The sequence below is a fragment of the Lycorma delicatula genome, chromosome 11, assembly GCF_047948215.1.
Source record: "Lycorma delicatula isolate Av1 chromosome 11, ASM4794821v1, whole genome shotgun sequence".
Lineage (NCBI taxonomy): Eukaryota > Metazoa > Arthropoda > Insecta > Hemiptera > Fulgoridae > Lycorma > Lycorma delicatula.
The window spans coordinates 13,521,715-13,539,886 of NC_134465.1; the positions used below are offsets into that span (position 1 = coordinate 13,521,715).

The 18,172-nt window shown below is 34.1% G+C and overlaps 1 protein-coding gene across 2 annotated transcripts in view; it reads left to right on the forward strand.

The window, feature by feature from the left end:
• Positions 1–3,365: 3,365 nt before the first annotated feature.
• Positions 3,366–18,172, forward strand: part of LOC142332037 (beta-1,4-glucuronyltransferase 1) — a 62,093-nt gene continuing 47,286 nt past the window's right edge. The window contains exon 1 of one of the 2 annotated variants that reach the window (XM_075378132.1): positions 3,366–3,535. In XM_075378132.1, the coding sequence (XP_075234247.1) occupies positions 3,500–3,535 (36 nt within the window). In that variant the 5' untranslated portion in view covers positions 3,366–3,499. Of the gene's footprint in view, positions 3,536–8,776; positions 9,153–18,172 lie in introns of those variants that run through there. The other variant, XM_075378130.1, reaches the window with a different exon arrangement.

The window sequence follows — 18,172 nt, forward strand, 5'->3', positions numbered from 1 at the left end:
AATAACAATGACTTTTCTAAATTTAGAGGTAACTATTATCGATAGAGTAATTATAAATTCTATTGAAATCTAACGGCAGAACCAAGCTATAATCTTTAAAATTAACTTTGATACAAAGTTTGACATTGTCAGCAAACAGGAAAATCTTAGATTTCAGCAAAAATGTAATTTATATAAGAAATAAAACAATAGAACCCAAATTAAAAATTTGAGGAAAATTGGATGCAGCACTGAAAATACCAGAAATCCAAACTATTACCTTTAACTACCTTTAAATGTCCGTTCTCTAACTTGAAATTTAGGAGTCTAACTTAACATTCCATATTTAATGAAAAACAAGTAAGCCTTTGTAAAAGCAAGTCAAAGTACCTTGTCAAAGACTTTCAGAAATTCAAATTGTACAACATCAACCGTTTTCTACCTTCCACTCGTACGATTTGTATAAGAGAAATTTGCAAACACAAAACTATGCCGACACGGCAAGTTCCTGCACAGCAAAACTGAAAATATCGATGTATCATTTTTTCAAGTACTTTAGAAACCGCATTTAGTACTGATACTGGGGCATGTAGTTAGCGATTAAATGAAAATCTTACTTTTTAAGAACAGAAAACCAGAGCTTATTTCCCACAGCTGGAAAACGTTTCAGTAGAAAAAAAACTTAAATTAAAAATGCTTTTGTAGAACCGGCGGAGTAAACATTCCAAATATTTGATTATAAAGGGTAGAATATTGTCAACATTAGACGCAGCTCTAGGTCTTAAAAAGTCTTATAGACAACAAAATAGCCTTATTTAAACAACAGGCATTTAAACTGTAATCTATATCATATTGTACAGAATATGCAAGATTATTCATCTGAAACATAGATTGATCTGTTAAAAACTACTCTGCATCAGTAATTATTCTGTCAATTTTATCAGTCATTCAGCACCGTTTTCATTTATAAAGGAATCTAATTTTGTTAACAAATTTTGTGGTTATTTTTAAAACTAAAATGTCCAGCTGTAGAAATATTAACTTCCTTTAAAAGTATTTCAGCTTGCTTCCTCGTGAAAATGTACAGTAGCGTATATCAAGCCCGGTCCATTTATATTTCTAGTGTCAATATTTTTCAATTTCAGACATCTTAAATATCAGTCCCGTGGAGAATTATGCAGATGTCTTACTATATTTTCCACCCGATCGCTTTACCAAAATGAGAAGCAAGATAAATGTCTGGGAAAGAAAAGACCGCCTAGCCAAATCATAAAGATCACAATAGTCAACTCTGCAAAACTTTCAAGAAGGCCCCTTTGAATTAAATACTACTACTTCAGCCGCCTTAACCAAATCGACCACGAGGTGTATTGTGAGACACACGATTATCAGTCAACAGCAAGCAACCTTCTTAATGTTAAGACAAAATCGAGAATATTTTTACGACACTTATGAACGTGTAAATTAAACCGCTTCATCTTAAGGTCATTCATGAAACAAAGCACAAGAGCAGGCTTACATTTTGACAAAGAAATGAGCACAAGGTTTAACAAAAAAAATTCATCCAGTTTATATCAGGAGTTCTGAAATCACATATTATCGAAACACGATGAGCGGTTTTGATCCGGGTTAGCTAACCGATTAAAATAAGACTAAAGTACAGAAAAGAGGAATCAGGACTAAAGTAATGGTTATCCAAAACCAAATTACTTCCGTCTTTCATTTTCTTTTTAATCCAGACACGCTTAGACGCATAATGATTTAAGTAATTTCTATAACAAGCCTGAATTGAAGATTGAACTACAACCTGGAAACTGCGACCAAATTTCTTACGTAAATATATACGTCTTATATAATAGACAATCGGCTCTATAATAGGAAAATAATCAGAAAATACAGAACTATTACTTAGGAAGGCTCGGTGACAAAAGGGTTACTCGATACAGGAAAAAAATTCTTAACATTATTATTGAACAACATTCCCGGTTAAGTTTCAACAAATCATAAAATAGAAGAATTAACACTCCAGAAGAGAAAGCCGTCGTACGAGTATCAACCGACCGGTAGAAAGACTAAGCCGAATAATTCTGTAATAAAATATCAGAATGAGTAGAAGCACGCTCACGTTTACCCGGTAGAGTTAGCCGTACTTGCTATTACCCGCTGGAATATCATCGCTCTTAGTTAATTTAGTGCGATCAGTGCAGAGGTATCTAGAAAAACCACCCTCGATAAAAAAAATTACATTTTGTCAGTTCAACTTTAATAAGCGACGGAAGAAAAGGTTTACATGGATTTTTACAGATTACAGAGGGGCCGTTTTCGCTTCACAGCAAAACTCTTGTCGCACACAAGAAATCAAATTCATATCCTTTACGGAAGCAAAGGACTTCAACGAACGACTAAACCTAGAGTAACCCGCGTTAAAAATTCACGCTTCAGATCGGTATCGATTAAATATTTATTTAAATATATCGTGTAACGTAAAGAAAAGAAAAACGTTAATCCTGGGTCAAGGGGAGGGGGCAGAAAAGGGGATCGATTCCTAGACCCAGAGTATCTTTCTTTCTTTTTCCTGTTTAGCCTCCGGTAACTACCGTTTAGATAATACTTCAGAGGATGAATGAGGATGATATGTTCGAGTGCGAATGAAGTGTAGTCAGTCTTGTACATTCTCAGTTCGACCGTACCTGAGATGTGTGGTTAATTGAAACCCAACCACCAAAGAACACCGGTATCCACGATCTAGTATTCAAGTCCGTGTAAAAATAGCTGGCTTTACTAGGACTTGAACGCCGTAACTCTCGACTTCCAAATCAGCTGATTTGGGAAGACGCGTTAACCACTAGACCAACCCGGTGGATTAGACCCAGAGTATCTAACTCCGGTTGACCTCACGATCAACCGACCGGAAAAGATATTAACAGAACCTGCCTAGGTAGAAAAAGCGGTGGTAACAAGGTAAACCACCGCAGCTGTATGAATTATAGTTCTTTTTTGGCTGTGCAGGGAATATATCCTAGACGGAAAAACTAGCTCGAATATTCGGGCCGGCCTTGACCGTCATTGAAAGTAGTCTGAACATACAAAAGTATCACGCATAACAGAAGTCCACTGTAAGGATGTTAAACGGTCATAGTACTTGCACAAGTACTATGTAAAAGCACAATGTGCTGTGAAAGCACGGGGCCAGAGAACGAAAAGTAATAAGGACAGTATTAATAATACAGACGACTATACTTTTACGATATTTCAGTTATCGATAAATATTTCTATACTTTTTCGTCGCTAAGATTTTATAACCACTTCAAACGGTTACCTAAAAGTAGATAACAGGTATTACGATTATAAATACTGTGTTTTTTAATGAAATCTCTTTGTTTTAAATAAGTAAGTTATAAAATGACAAAAGGCAGTCGAGTAACATCCAGTAAATTGTAACATAAATAGATTAATTTGAAGACAAGCAGTATAAATTCGTTCACAGATAGTGTTTGACTACAAATTTACGTGAAACGATATGAAATACCACATTGCACTGGACACAAATAAAGCAGTAAGTAATAGAAATTTCATAATCAAATAACTAATACGAATATATGAAGTAATAGATAACAATAAAACTAATAAAATGGAATAGAAAATCAGATAATTAAAAATTATTTTCGTTAAATTCTGTGTACTTGTTAATTACAAGATATTAAGTTAGCGCTATGTTTATAATAATAAAAAAACTCAAATATTCTCAACGAAGCGAACTCATCGATCGGTTAATTTTGTGTTATACGTCCAGTGTTCCAGGTGTTCTTATGGAAGTGATACGTGTAAAGCGGCTGAGATATGAGCGGCACGGGTCAGATTTGCTTAGTCGAATAATATTTATTATACCGTACAGTAAATAGAGTAATAGTAGTATTGCTGTTTAGCCGAATATCACCTCTACATACGATGAGGTTTTTTGAACGCAAAGAACCTTATCTTTGCGATCAGATAGTGATATATTCGGCTTACAGAAAAGGTAGGCGAGAAACTGCATCGTTTCTCGCGTTCCGTAGTAAACACGGGCATGTCGTTCTCGTTATTCTTGGGAATAGCGATTAACCATTTTTGGGAGAAACTTGCGCCTCGTGTCCGCATTCTGAGTTTTTAGCGTAGACCGATAGAAATTCCGACGCACTCGATTCCTCTGTAACTTCTGACGAAGCCGTTTTCATTCAGAACGGTTTTGTAAACGAGCTGAACCGTCGTTATCAGGCAGAGAACTACTCTCGGGAATTACACCGACAGGCGTTACACGACATCGAAGTGCTGCGACCTCACATCGGATTATCTGATCTTTCTTTATCGAAACGGACGATGATGTTTCTGTAACTGTAAATAGCGTAACCGGCGCTATACGACGCCAAAAAATGTTTAATCGAAACGATTTTTTGTTTTCATTTCGTCTGACAAAGGGCGTAGACTTCGGTTTCAACAAGACAGAGATAACGCTTACGGACGTTGAAAGAGCGTTAACGTAAATAAGAACACTTTAAGGCTCCTTATTTCGCGGTAACGTGCGTCGTCCGGTTGTCAGACCTTTCAAAAGCGAATTTTTTTCTTCGGGGATGTTTAAAAGCCAAAGTCTACGAGACACGGCCGACCGACATCCGTAAACCGAAGCAAGCAGCGTATTCAAGAGACCGTACGCGATTCCCGCACAGACCTCTCTTACAAAGTGTCATCGTTTCTCCACGGTGGATTAACACAGCGTCAAGAAAATGACATTTTGATTTATTTAATAGACCTTGTTTTAATAATTATTTTTATGAACTTAGATGAACTCCATTAGATTCTGTATAATTATGCGGTAAAAAAATTCTTCGTTTTTGTAAACGCAATTTCATTAAGTGTTAACCGAATATCTTAACAGAATCCCGGTTATCGAGATCGAATAAACTAAATTATAAATATCAACCGTTCAATATTTTATCGTTTAGATAGGCGAAGATATAATTTTTCATAAAGAATTCAAAGCGATATAAAATCAAACATTTTAACCTCTATTTTAAAGAGAACATCTTCAAGTTTTATATTTAAAAAAATTTAATTATTTTGAGAGAGCCTGAAATACCCTAATTATTAAGAAATCATACTGAATTTCTGATAGTTTGCGTATTGTATTTTTCAGTAACCTTTTTTGCAGTAATACTTCAACTTAAATAATTATATTCTTAGTTATACGTACACATATTTGTAGTAATACCTCATCGGGTAAGGGATTCTAACTAATTTTAAATAAAATTGATCGGTTGTGCTTGTCAAATATAACTAATATTTCCGTTACGCGTGAACGTACGCGACAAAAAAATAACAGTAATAATAACTTCAGTCATTTTTTCCCCCGTAGAGTGAAGTTATCTTGTTAGATGATATAATCTAACCGGAAGACCGAATCGGTTTCGTCTGCTACAAAATCACACTATACTGTTTTGGTTAGAAGCGTAATGAAATATAAAACTTGTCTTCATCACTGAAAACACATTAAACCTAAATCTTAAATTATAATAATAGAAGGAGGTTTCGGGGTTTGAGTGTCAGTCAGGCGTGGTATTTTTCGCCGCTATAAAAATCTTTGTCATCCGCCAGTAATAGTTATCGTCTGTCGCCGTATAAATAAATATTCCTACCTTTCAAAACGTTATCTTCGCATTACAATATTTCAGCCTACTAGAAAGGGCCTAATTAGGTTTGCTTTTACGTCTAATGAATCTAAAACATCTTCCCGCCGATTAATTTAATTTTTTTTTTCTTGTTGATTTTGCTACATAAATTTGAAGCTTCTGCGTGGAATATGGAAATGGAATTTTGTAGCGTATGAAAAATGCCATGCCTGACGGGATTCGAACCGGGAACCTCCGGATGAAAAGTAGACGCAATCACTCCGCCACGAAGATCGGCATTTTTTCGAACAGAACCGATATTACCGAGTCGATGAGTTTTTGGATTTTACTTTTTCAATTACTCATCGAAATTTATGAACTCTGCAAATTTAAAAAAAGTACCGTATTCTGTGATGCCGAATTTAAAAATATATAAATTCAAAGAATATTGAAAAAGTGTTTTTTTTTTTTTTTTTAATAACAAAAAACCCGCTAAAACTAACGGTTCATAAGAAACGGGAAGACGAGTATGTCGATTAAAATGAGTAAAGGAGTACAGAGAACAAAATAGACTACTACCCTCACGAGCGCGCTCTGAAATGCGGAATTCTTGTTATTGTTGATTTAAATTTTTAAAACTAATTTTCTTGAATCTTTTCATAGAAATAATTAAATACGAATTTAACTAAAACAATCCCTTTATAAAGTAATGATAACTAAAAAAATAAATATCTTCAGAATATTTACGTAGACAAATTTAATTTTTCGTCTAAAAATCTTGTTTAGAAAACCCTTACTATGTGGCAGCCAGAGCGATTTGCTGTCCAAAATATAAAAAAGAATCGTCGAATACGGCGCGAAGGATAAAGAGTAAGCTTTGAACATTTAAAAAAGTGTTTTAACCGAAGGAGTCGACTAAAAAAAATTGTAATTTTCTATATCCTAGTTAGTATTTATAAATAATATGCTCAACTACCGTCTATGAACGGCTTATAAATTAACAACTATTTATAAGTTAATAGCATAAATTATAAAATTAAGATTGTTATTTAAGCGCTAAGCGTTTTTTTTTGTAAATATCGGTACATAAGCTTTTCGGTCCTCAAATTTGTAAAATATTTTTATGATTTTTAGTTGTAATAATAGTATTTGTTCTGATAACATTAAATTTTTAGTACAAATGTTTAGTGCTCAAATACGTTCGTAGAGGCAAACGACTCGGTTTTGCGTTGTTAAATTGAAAAAGAATATATTTTTTTTCGCGATATGATTACACGTCACGCAAAACCGAAACGATAATCGTTATCTCAATTCGACCGTGACTGTCAACTTTTTTTAAAAATGAACGTCAAATCTAATTTAAATTGAATTTTCAGTAATACTCATCTTAAACGTTAGCCCTGTTAAATTTAATAGAATAAAAATTGAACTTTTAAATGTTCTGTTAACAACTCATATTTATCGGGAAAATCCCATGTTTCTGAGCCTCCCCCGCTTTTTGATGGAATTTTTGCTTAAAAAAATGTATTTACTATTTTAATATAAAAACTTCATCGCAATAAGAGAAATAGTTCGAGATGCATTATTAAAAAAACTATTAGGGAAGATTCCATAAAAAACCGGGAGAGGCTCAGAAGCGTGGGATTTTTCCGATATTATGAGTTTTGTTCGCCTGAATTTTAACAAACGGTTTCAGTAATCTAAAATAATTTTTGGGATAAATTTCCAAGATCGGGAAGACACTGAAACTTTTTTCATTCTGAACGCCGGAACAACATACTAGTCCCTTTTCTCCTATCTTAAGAATAAAGCTTAACCTCTGCTAGGCTTAGGAAAGCGGTTTCCAGTCGCGTTCTTCGCCAAGCCAAATATACTACCGGTTATTAGTATTCCCATCCTATCGGAACACAGATGATATTTACCCTACATGCGATACCTTCATTTTGTTCATCGAAGCCGTAATAAAAATTACTTTCAGAGAAATTGACTCGGATCGGTAACCTCGGACTTTTTACATATTCGCAATCGTAACGATCGCAAGATAGACCGGGACGTGTAGTGTAAAATCACAAATTATTTCGCGATATTATCTGAATGTCCGTTTGTTTGTTTCAACGTGTGGATATCCGTTTAAAACTTAGAACCGAAGAACGATCTGAATAATTCTTTCGACACAATTTTAGGCGTAAATTTATTCAAATAATTACAATACCGAACGAACAATAAAGCTTAAACAGGGAGAGTGCTATCGTATTTTTTACCTAAATGTTTTTGCGGCGTAGTATTTTTAATCGCTGACTGTAAAAGATAATTTTCTGCGGATGAAATTTAGAAAATAAACGGAATTTTACTTTCATATACAAGTTATTAAGATTAAGTTACATAAATCGGTAAGATGCGTCTTATTTTTATTTCATACGATTAAAAAAAAAAATCTTATATTACTTCAATTTGTTTTCATAACGATTTTAAATCATTAATTTTTATTTTGATCTCTTTTACTCGCTAAGAAATTTATCTCGACCGCAGTATTCTAAGGATTTAAATATTAGCCGTCTGGTATATTCTTCGCTTAAAATATTTACGTTTAAAAATAAAAAATTGATTTTCGGTATTTGTTAGTTAAGGATGCACTTACAAAAAAAAACTTGCAATTCCTGTTAAAACAATTCGCTTTCTTCCAGGAATGATTTTTGTTATAGTTTCTCATCGGATGTATGTTTTGGTAATCGATTTTTGGGGGGATAAAAATGACAAAAGTATAGAATCTGAAATAATTTCATACGAAATTTTTTTTGTTGCAACATTGATAATTTAGTATATTAATTAATATATTAAATAATTTATTCCGCGTAGCATATTGCAAAAATAAAAAGTAATTTTAATTACAGTATCTCTATTATCTCTACCTATTACGATATAAAATTAATGTTTTTTTTTTTTTTTTTTTTTTTTTTAAATACAAACATAAATATTTAATAAAGATTATTACGCGTATTAATGCGTTTTATTAATACGATAAGTTTAAGATACATTTATTTTTTTTAAATCGGTTTCTTTAATGCATAAGCGAGTCTACAGTGGAATATTATATAAAATGAAATGCGATGCGCATGACCGCAAAGGATCAATAAGGTTACGGCCGACGATATTATAACGCGATGAGAAATACCAGTAGGAAGTAAAATGATTTACAACGAACCACGATAACTTAACGAGGCGGACTGAAGGTATAAAAAATATACTAATAACGATGGATATATTTAAGACGACTGAAAATAATAAGCTTTACGATAAATAATTTTACAGTAAAACGTAATAAATAATGAAGGAAAGATCATACTTTTCATTAAAAACAAAAAAGAAGAAATAATAAATCGGGGAGATGAGCAAATATTATTACATGTAATGAACCAACAACAGTATCTTCATCCGTTTCAACAATATTCAAGAAATCAGCATCAACAAGACTCTTTCGACATAAAAAAACCAAAACAACAAAAACAAAAAATAAATCACTCGATGATTCAGGTCAGTTTTTCTTTTATTACATACATGTATTTCTTATTTTTTAATTAACATAATAAAATTTAAATTATTTTATTACGATATAGCTAATAATAATAACGTAAAACATTTTTCTTAAAATTCTTTTGATAGTTTTGATATTTCTTTTTTTTATTGTTATTATTGAATTATTATTCATCGTGAACATTTTTTGCAACGAGAGGTTAATAATTATTAATAAATCAATATATTTAAATTAAAAAAAAAGTTAAAAAAAGGAGATGAAGTCTGATACGAACCGATGTGCTTTCCCTTGTAAGATCCAAATATTTCATTAATTAAAGTTTTATTTGACTATACCTCTGGAACCGATCAGAATAAGCACCGCTTATGATATATCGTTGAAAAGCTCACAATGAAGGCTTATTACTACAGTTAAGAAAAGTTCAAAATTCAAATTTGTTTGGATTTTGGGCTCTTTACAACACTTTTGGTTCAGTCGATTGCAATCAAAAGGGGAGGTGCACAACAGATGTTACATGAGTCCTAAATCCAAAATTTCAATATCTGAAATGAAATAAAATTTTATGTACTTTTCATTAAAAAAAAAAGTGTAAATGTAATTTAATAGACGTACAAGGAAGTAATGTGTTGTCCACGTCAGATTTTTTGTAATATAATTGAGAAAATTTTATTTGATTATTTTTTTTATTGACGTCTATTTGATTTTCGTTTATTTTAAACAGAAAAAAGCTAAAGAAATTTAAGCATTTTTCGGCTTAATTTAACTTCAGTTAGATCTTTTCAAGTTCAATAAATTATTTAAATTTATCCTCAATTTAATGATGCTCTTCAACAACACTGATGCTTTTAATGAGCTTCAGTTACAATAAGATAGCGGTTTATATAATTGCTTAAATTAAATATATATATATATATATATATATATATATATATATATATACACTAAATATACAGAGTGTAACTTGAAGTTGTCTCGGGACTTTCACAAGCTATTTATTCAACATGCGAAAATAATGGAAAATGTTTATATAATATCCTAAAATCCTTCGTTTGCGCGCTACGGCTAGTAAACAACTTCGCTCGGATTTCAGCTACCCCGGTGAAATGAGGTCGTACTGAATTTTTTACAACGTTAATTAAGGGACAGAATTACTGATTTCTTATGGTTTTTAACCTCAAAAATCGAATAAAATAGCTTCCAAAATTGTATATTGCAATATTTTTTTGAGAAATCTGGGGTGAAAATCCAAGATAAATTGGGGTAATACTCTAATAAAGTGGGGTAGTACCCTAGTAAATTGGGTAAAAACCGCTTTTCTCTTTTTCTTGTTTACATTCCGGTACCTTCGTCAAGTATTACTTCAGAGTATGAGTGAAGATGAAACATATGAATAAATGAAATGTAGTCTTGTACAATCTCAGATCGACCGTTCCTGATATGTGCGGTTAATTGAAACCCAACCGCCAAAGAACAACGGTATCCACGATCTAGTATTCAAATCCGTATAAAAGTAACTCCTTTACTAGGATTTGAACCTTAGAACTTTCGGCTTCGAAATCAGCTGATTTGAGATGACGAGTTAAACTCTACACCAGTCCGGTGGGCTGGATAAAAAAACCTGTTTTATGATTGACGTACAATAACTTTGTTAAATAGATAATAGGCGCGTAAAACTTTTAAACAAAACTTCTAGAGAATTTAATTCTGAATAAAACGCTATAAGAAAATTTGGATAAAACAAAGAAAAGGTAGAAAAATTCGAATTTTATTTAGAATCAGTATGCTAAACCAAAGTGCATTTACGTACCGGTTTATAATAAATTTCAAAAATGAGCCCGCCATTTTCAGTTTATTTCTTGATAACTTCTGTGCCGCTTTATTACTTTTTTTAATTCTGCAGGGTTGCCCTTAAGTTGCTCAGTCGCATCTATAATGCGGACAGTTAACCCCGTACCAGAATATATTTATTTTTTTGCGATATTTATCATCCGTCCCCCAGACGCAAAAATTTGAAGGTGTTAGATTAGCGATTTTGTGGCCAGAATGTGGGCCACCACGATCGATCCGTTTCTCAGGGAAATGATGATTTAAGCGAGTGGAAACGGCACAAGAGAAGCGGGTAGGTGCGTCGTCGTGCTGGAAATATACTTTGCGTCTCAGCGCTACAAGAACATCTTCAAGCAGCTACGGCAATTTTTGTAGAAAGTACACATAGACCTCATAATTTATGCCGCCAGGTAATATGAACGGTCCAAACAGCTGATTATGAAGAAGGCCGAACTTACCGCTGACGCTAAATCGGTGTTGAAAATTGCCTTTCGCCGTTTCTTGAGGGCTTACTTCTGTCCCTGTACGGTCGCTGCGTAAGTTTCTGAAGCCAACTCGAATTAAATTTGCTTCGTCGGTAAATAAAACAGAGTTGTCGACAAAACTGTAGATTTTTCGATTTGTTTTACACCGGTTCCAGAACTCCAACCGAAGCGAACCGTCTCCTAGGTGTAGATGTTGAACTAGTTGTTTATAATACGGATAAAACTTGTTTTGTTTAAGCATAATAATAAATAATATGAGAATGAGAATAAATTTCTCATTCGGATCACCTGAGTCTATGTTAATTCATTATCTAACTCGAATTTGAACGAAATATTTTCTGGCGCCACAGCGATAGTTTTTTTAACGCGTACTTTAAATAACATAGTCTCATCCCTATTCCTTGTATCGAATACGAATAAAAGAGCATATGTAACGAAAGCCTAACGCAAACACCGACCGCGATGCCGCTATCGCGCCGAAGCGTATACTTATATTAATCACGCTGTTTTATCAGATAATTACCTTACCGATGCATATTATCCTAATCCGTTTAACAATTATATTTTCCTGCGATATCACTTTAAATCTTTGCAACTACCAGAATTCTGCGCCATGGAAATAAGCTGCTCGAATAATATCATAATTTCTTTCTCAGAATGGCATCTTCCTCGACCACCCTTTTTGTAATATTAAACTTTTAAAGTAACATACAAGGTTAAATCTATTTAATATTCGCCAAGTAACAAAGTTAAAACGTTAAAAATTAATTTACGTAGTGAAAGTAACGCATTAAATAAACACGAAAGTGTAATTTTACAAAATTACTAGTAATTTGCATCAACACGTCATCAAATTTAATGACTGACATCAGAATTATCAATCGCTTTCCAGTAAAATTAATCGTTAACAGAACAGCAAGTATCGTATAATAATGCGGTTGTAATTCGTAACTACATTCATTTCCCGTGAATTTTTATTTATTATTTCGTTTAATACATCAATATTTCTGTATAATACTGAACCGAACGGGATAAAATTATACGACGTAAAAATTATTCAACGAAAACAGTCAAGCGACGACGTTTGAAAGACTTGCGGAGGAGTAAAAGAAACCCAGAGACGCATCGGCCAGTGTTATATCAGGGTAAAAATCGATCCCGTCCGACATCCGACGCGTAATGTAACGGCGAACGAGAGCGACCGCATACTCTTCGTTCTGGGATATTTTACTTTCCCGCGCCTCGGAGAGCGGAGCTCCACCAATCTGCCGAGAGAATTTACTTCTACTCGGCGGAGGCTAATAGAACTTAATAAGTATCGGCGCTTAAGAAATAACCGGTATCGACCGGCTCCACCAGAATATAATTCTTGCGCCACGCTCGGCAACCTTTCAGGAGTATGTTGAACGGAAACTTTTTATCCGGATCGCCGAACGACCGCTGTAATTAATATGTTTCTGGGATTTCGGGAAGAAATCAGAGTGAGATCATCAGTTATAGGCCTATCGGTCTGTTGCCGTTTTTCAGTCGGTCGCTTGAGGAAACTCAAAGAACACATCGCGGTTGACTCTATTAAAAAATAGAGGCTGCATCATAAACTTCCCCGAATATATATTATAAAAAGCGTCCCGCCCTCTAGGTTTTTGCCATCAGATAATCCAGAGGACAGGTGGCGAGATAAACGCTAGTAAATCGATGTAGTATTACTATCGGAATCCCGTAAAATCGTTTGAAATAAAAACATAACGTTCATTAAAAGCTGTCCGTAACCTTATCCACAAAAGACGCCACACATCTCGTTTGGCGTCTTGTAATGTATTACGTTTAGACTGTACTTCTCTACCGATGCGAGTCACGGACAGTAAGAAAAAGAGAAAAAGAAAGGTCAGAGGAGTTTGGATTGCGGGTACGGTGGAGATCGAAGAAAATTAAAAGCAAGCAGAGCGATAAATGAAGTAACGAAGAGACTAAAATGAGAAAAGAAGCTTAATCGGAAAGACACAGACATGCCAATCGTCTGGAATATACGATTAAAAATAGTTCTAGAAGGATCAAGAGAAGACGCTATGAAGAAAGATCGGAAAAAATTATAGATTATCTAAAAGGAAACGGAAGCTACCGACAACTCAAAGGTTTAGCTAAAATAGAACGGAAAAGGTCATAGCACGAAGGTCCTGTATCAGAGTAGGTGGACGACCTTCCCTGATACAGATCCAACAACACAGGTCAGCGATCGTATGATGATGATAATAATGTCTATACGGTAAGTGCAGCTATCGTGTTACATTTTATGTTAGTATGATGAGGTGTTTTTCAACGGCTTATAGATAAAAAAAGATATTTCACGGTATAAATTTATCGCAAGAATATCTGCGGTATCGTTTTAATGAATAATTATTAAGGATACAACATCGAACCCAAAAACGCTCGGCTAGATTCAGGTCGATAGATCCATACGGCCGTTCAGATTTCCAAAGAAGTCGATACCGTGTGTTCCGCGACAGTACCGGTACGGAATTCGTCTTGAAACATCGAACTCGAAACGTGGAGAGAATAAATCGGTTTCGGATCGACGGTATTATCGCACAGAACATTACTTCTAAGGAGCCGATTCGACTCGACGAGTTCCAAATTTGATTTTCCGCACGGGCTCGGATAAGATAAAATAACATCAGCCATCCAAAATTTTTGTGTGAAGCGGTCTAATTCTCCAACATGTAATTACGAACGAAACGAACAGTTACAAAAAAATTTCATAACGATCATTGCAGCCGTTCTACAGTTAAAAGAAGCAACAAATTAACGACAAAACACACTCAAACTCATTGTAACCTGAGCAAAAAAATTATCCTGGCCGGCATAGAATGTCGGAAATCTCGTAAGAATTTACAAAAAGTAAAAAATACATATATATATATATGTGTATACCTTCCTAAAATAGTAACCGGTAACTTTACTAGGTTAATCTATCGACCGATTAACCAAACCCTTCTCCACTTAAGATACATCATTATACTACGTATTAGTAAAATTTCACGAACTTAATTCAAATGTACTTGGATAATTCAAAGAAATCAATAAACATAAACTTCTGTAAACACAGAAAAAATAACTATATTTTAACAGTTAATTTAATCGTAATTAATCCATGCTTAGATACATTTAAAATTTTCAAGTTTCTAAGATACACAAATAATATAAAGATAAACTACATCGATCAAATGTTGAGCTATATATGAAGTATTTAATAATTTCCTGTCATAAAAGTAATACGTAACAATTTCGGAGTAAAAAAAATTTAACGAGAATAAAAAATAATCAACACTTTAAAATATCATTCTACTTAAAACTATTAATAATCGTTTTTCGTACAGCACCCTTATCTAATCAGTTACCCGTTTAAATTAATAAAATTACGTAATTATTTTATTAAGAAAAATTTCACCGTGACTTGTTTCTAAAATAATCTACGCTATTATTGGAGCGTACTTAATCGAATAACTAATCGATAGTTAGGTAATAATTCAAAAACCGGTCGCTCCGAAAGCAAGATACAAAAACGGTACGTTTTGACACGATTACTTCAGGAAAACAATTAAAATCAATTCTCCAAAATAAATATTATAATAATTTACCGCATAAATCGCGTAGCAAAAATAATAAAAGATAACCAATATGAACGAATCGAGGTGGAAACCGTGGTTAAATCCTCGTCGGAGCAGAGCATCACAAGGTAGATAATAAATTATAAAATAAAAAAATCTACAAACGGTTAAAGCTCAGAACGATAATTTAATACATTAACACGTGAATTATAGTAAATTAAACGTATAAGTAATAATATTAAAAAATAAGAAATCGTTCTTAAAAAAATAACAAATCGGTAAATGTTAATTAAAATAAATAAAGGAAATAAAAATAAAAAATAAAAAATTACTTAAACTCAAAAACTAAACGGTTTGATTTGTTAAAAAAACTACCATTAGTATAAAAGCAACCGAGCAAATTGTATAACAAAAGAATTAATTTACTAAATTAATGAAGAAATAATGATAAATATTAAATTATTAAGTAAAAAAAAAACTTACGAACCAGTATAAAAAGTATTTCTAATAGCGTTATAGCGTATTTATATAACGTATTTATAACGTAAGCATGGTGAAGTTGGATACTGCCTCGCTCAACTACTTTCGGGCCATGGGAACTTTGATAGCTATCTGCATCGCTTCAAGAGGAGGAGAACGGCGGGTTGCAGGTACTGTGCGACAGCTGGCACAGCCGAACACACCTGGTTCGACTGTTTCAGGTGGGAGAACGAGAGACGTCAGATTCCGGTGGCTTTAACACCAGATAATGTCGTCAGACACATGCTCCAGAGTGAGAATGGATGGAGGGAGGTAGAGAGAATGGCTCGTCTCTTACTAACAGCGAAGAGGCAGGAGGAACCCCCTTGACGTGCACACGGCCCTCGATGTCAAAAGAGGCGTCGAAATGTGTTTTGTTTTTGTAGTTGTTAATGTACTTCGCTAGGTTAGGAATTTATGATTGTATTATGTGTCTTTGCTCATGTTGTTGTTGGATTATGCCGCCTGATATACCGATGGACATGGAGTGGGGGATATTGTGTGCGGTGCTCTACCGCTGACGGTGAAGGAGGCATGGCGCAACAAGTAATGAGGGGTCATGGGAATGCGTGGGTGATCGAGGACAGATACTAGTCCATCTGATGCGTGTAGGGGCCAGGGAGGCAGCCTCTATGCCTAGGGTGTTCGGGCCTACTCACGCGCAAGAGTGGGTGGGTCGGAGCTCCTCGATGATGGCATGGGGGACCCACGAGGTGTGCATGGGGGGACGCGTAACTGTGAAGGACAAACGAAATGTATGTCTTGATCAGGTACAATAGGGACTGGAAGGGTGCTCTCCTGCGGAGAAAAATTCTGATCACCGGAAGAGGTGATTAGTATATTTTCGAGGAGGCACGAGAAACCCCGATGGGATGTTCGAATTCGGACGAGCTAGGGAGGGCAGACTGCGCTACCATGAAACCCTGAGGCGACTGTGTTAAACTTTTTTTTTTTAGCGTGGGTTGGTCGTCTTGGGGGAGTTTAAAAAAAAAAAAATAGCGTTATAGAATTTTTTTTTTTAAAATAAACATATGTTTTTGTTACCGTTTTAAAAGAATCATGTTTTACGCTTTCGGTTGGGATTGTCTAAAACTGCAATTGTTTTTACTATGTTTGTGAAAACATAGTAAAAACAATACCTTCACCCACCTTTTGAACCATTTTCCATTATTTTACTGAACCATTTTCCAAAAATGTTGAATTTCAATGCCGCACAATTTACCTAAGTTTATGCCTAAACTAGAATAAAATTCGCTAATTTGCATAGTTTTTGAAAAAAAAATAGTTTAACTTTCTTATCGTTTAACAAAATTTATTTATTTAATTTATTCATTATAACCTATTCTAATAGAAAATTAACCTAAATTTCTACTTTGTAAAAAGTTCTTTTTAATATTAAAATTGTTCATACTTATAATTATTTTTTTGTTAATATCAAATTTCTAGAATTCGGAGAGGGTTAAAAAAAATACAAACCGTAAAAATAGAACACTACACAAGACACGATAGTTTTTTTTACGGGTACTAATTTTTAAATCTATCTTGAAAAATAACAATTTGTTTAATGATTTTCGAAAGATAAGTTACTTTTATCTTTTTCGAACCACGAAGCACACCGCATTATTACTTTTTAGTAGTAGCAGTCTCAGGAACGGTCGACCTAAAATCGTACAAGACTTATATATCATCTTCTAAAGTAATACCTTACGTTGGTTCCGGAGGCTAAACAGAAAAAAAAAGTAGTACCAGTAAAGCGATACACAGATCTGATAAATGAATATAAATAATATAAAGTAAAAACAAATAAAAATATTACATAATTCGACCTCAATAACGGTGAAGAACTACAAAAATGTTAATTTAGCGGCAATTTAACGGGAATTATTTAGTACGTAAACTCCTTTTGCACTTTTTGCACGCATAGGTTAATTTTTTATTTTTTCACCTACTTTTAAACTAGCCGCATCACGCGTACAACGGTTTTTCTCCCCGCCTTCATTTATTTTTTCTAAAAATACAACCCCTTCCCCTACATGCGCGGTTTGTTTGCGATATACAGATTTTTAATTTTTTTTTGCTTTTCCTTTTACCAGCGGCTTTATCCATCGGTCGATAGTAACAACAGATCGAGACTGTTTTTCTGTACTCCACATTAGCGTATAGATTTTTCTTTTATACGTTGCTTTTCCGCCTCTAATTTTTCTTTCGCGTCTGGCGGAATACCTTTAACGTTTCTTCGTATCGTTCCGGTAAGAGTCGTACATCAGCGGGATAAATATTTGGCCGACTTAATCGAACGAAAAGCTATCGACAAAAACACGGTAACAGTGGTTTAAGTGCTCTCCTATTTCTAACTATTTAACTACGACGTTGTACGCAAAGCCGCTTTTCTTCGTTTCACTCTTATCCGTTCCCTTTAGCGATAATGCGTGACAGCATCGCACACCATCCGCGGTTTCACGCTCCACCTACGACGTTTCTTGGCACGTACTTTCTTTTCTTTTCCCGTTTAGCCTCCGGTAATTACCGTTCGGATATTACTTCAGAGGATGAACGGGGATGATATGTACGAATGTAAATGAA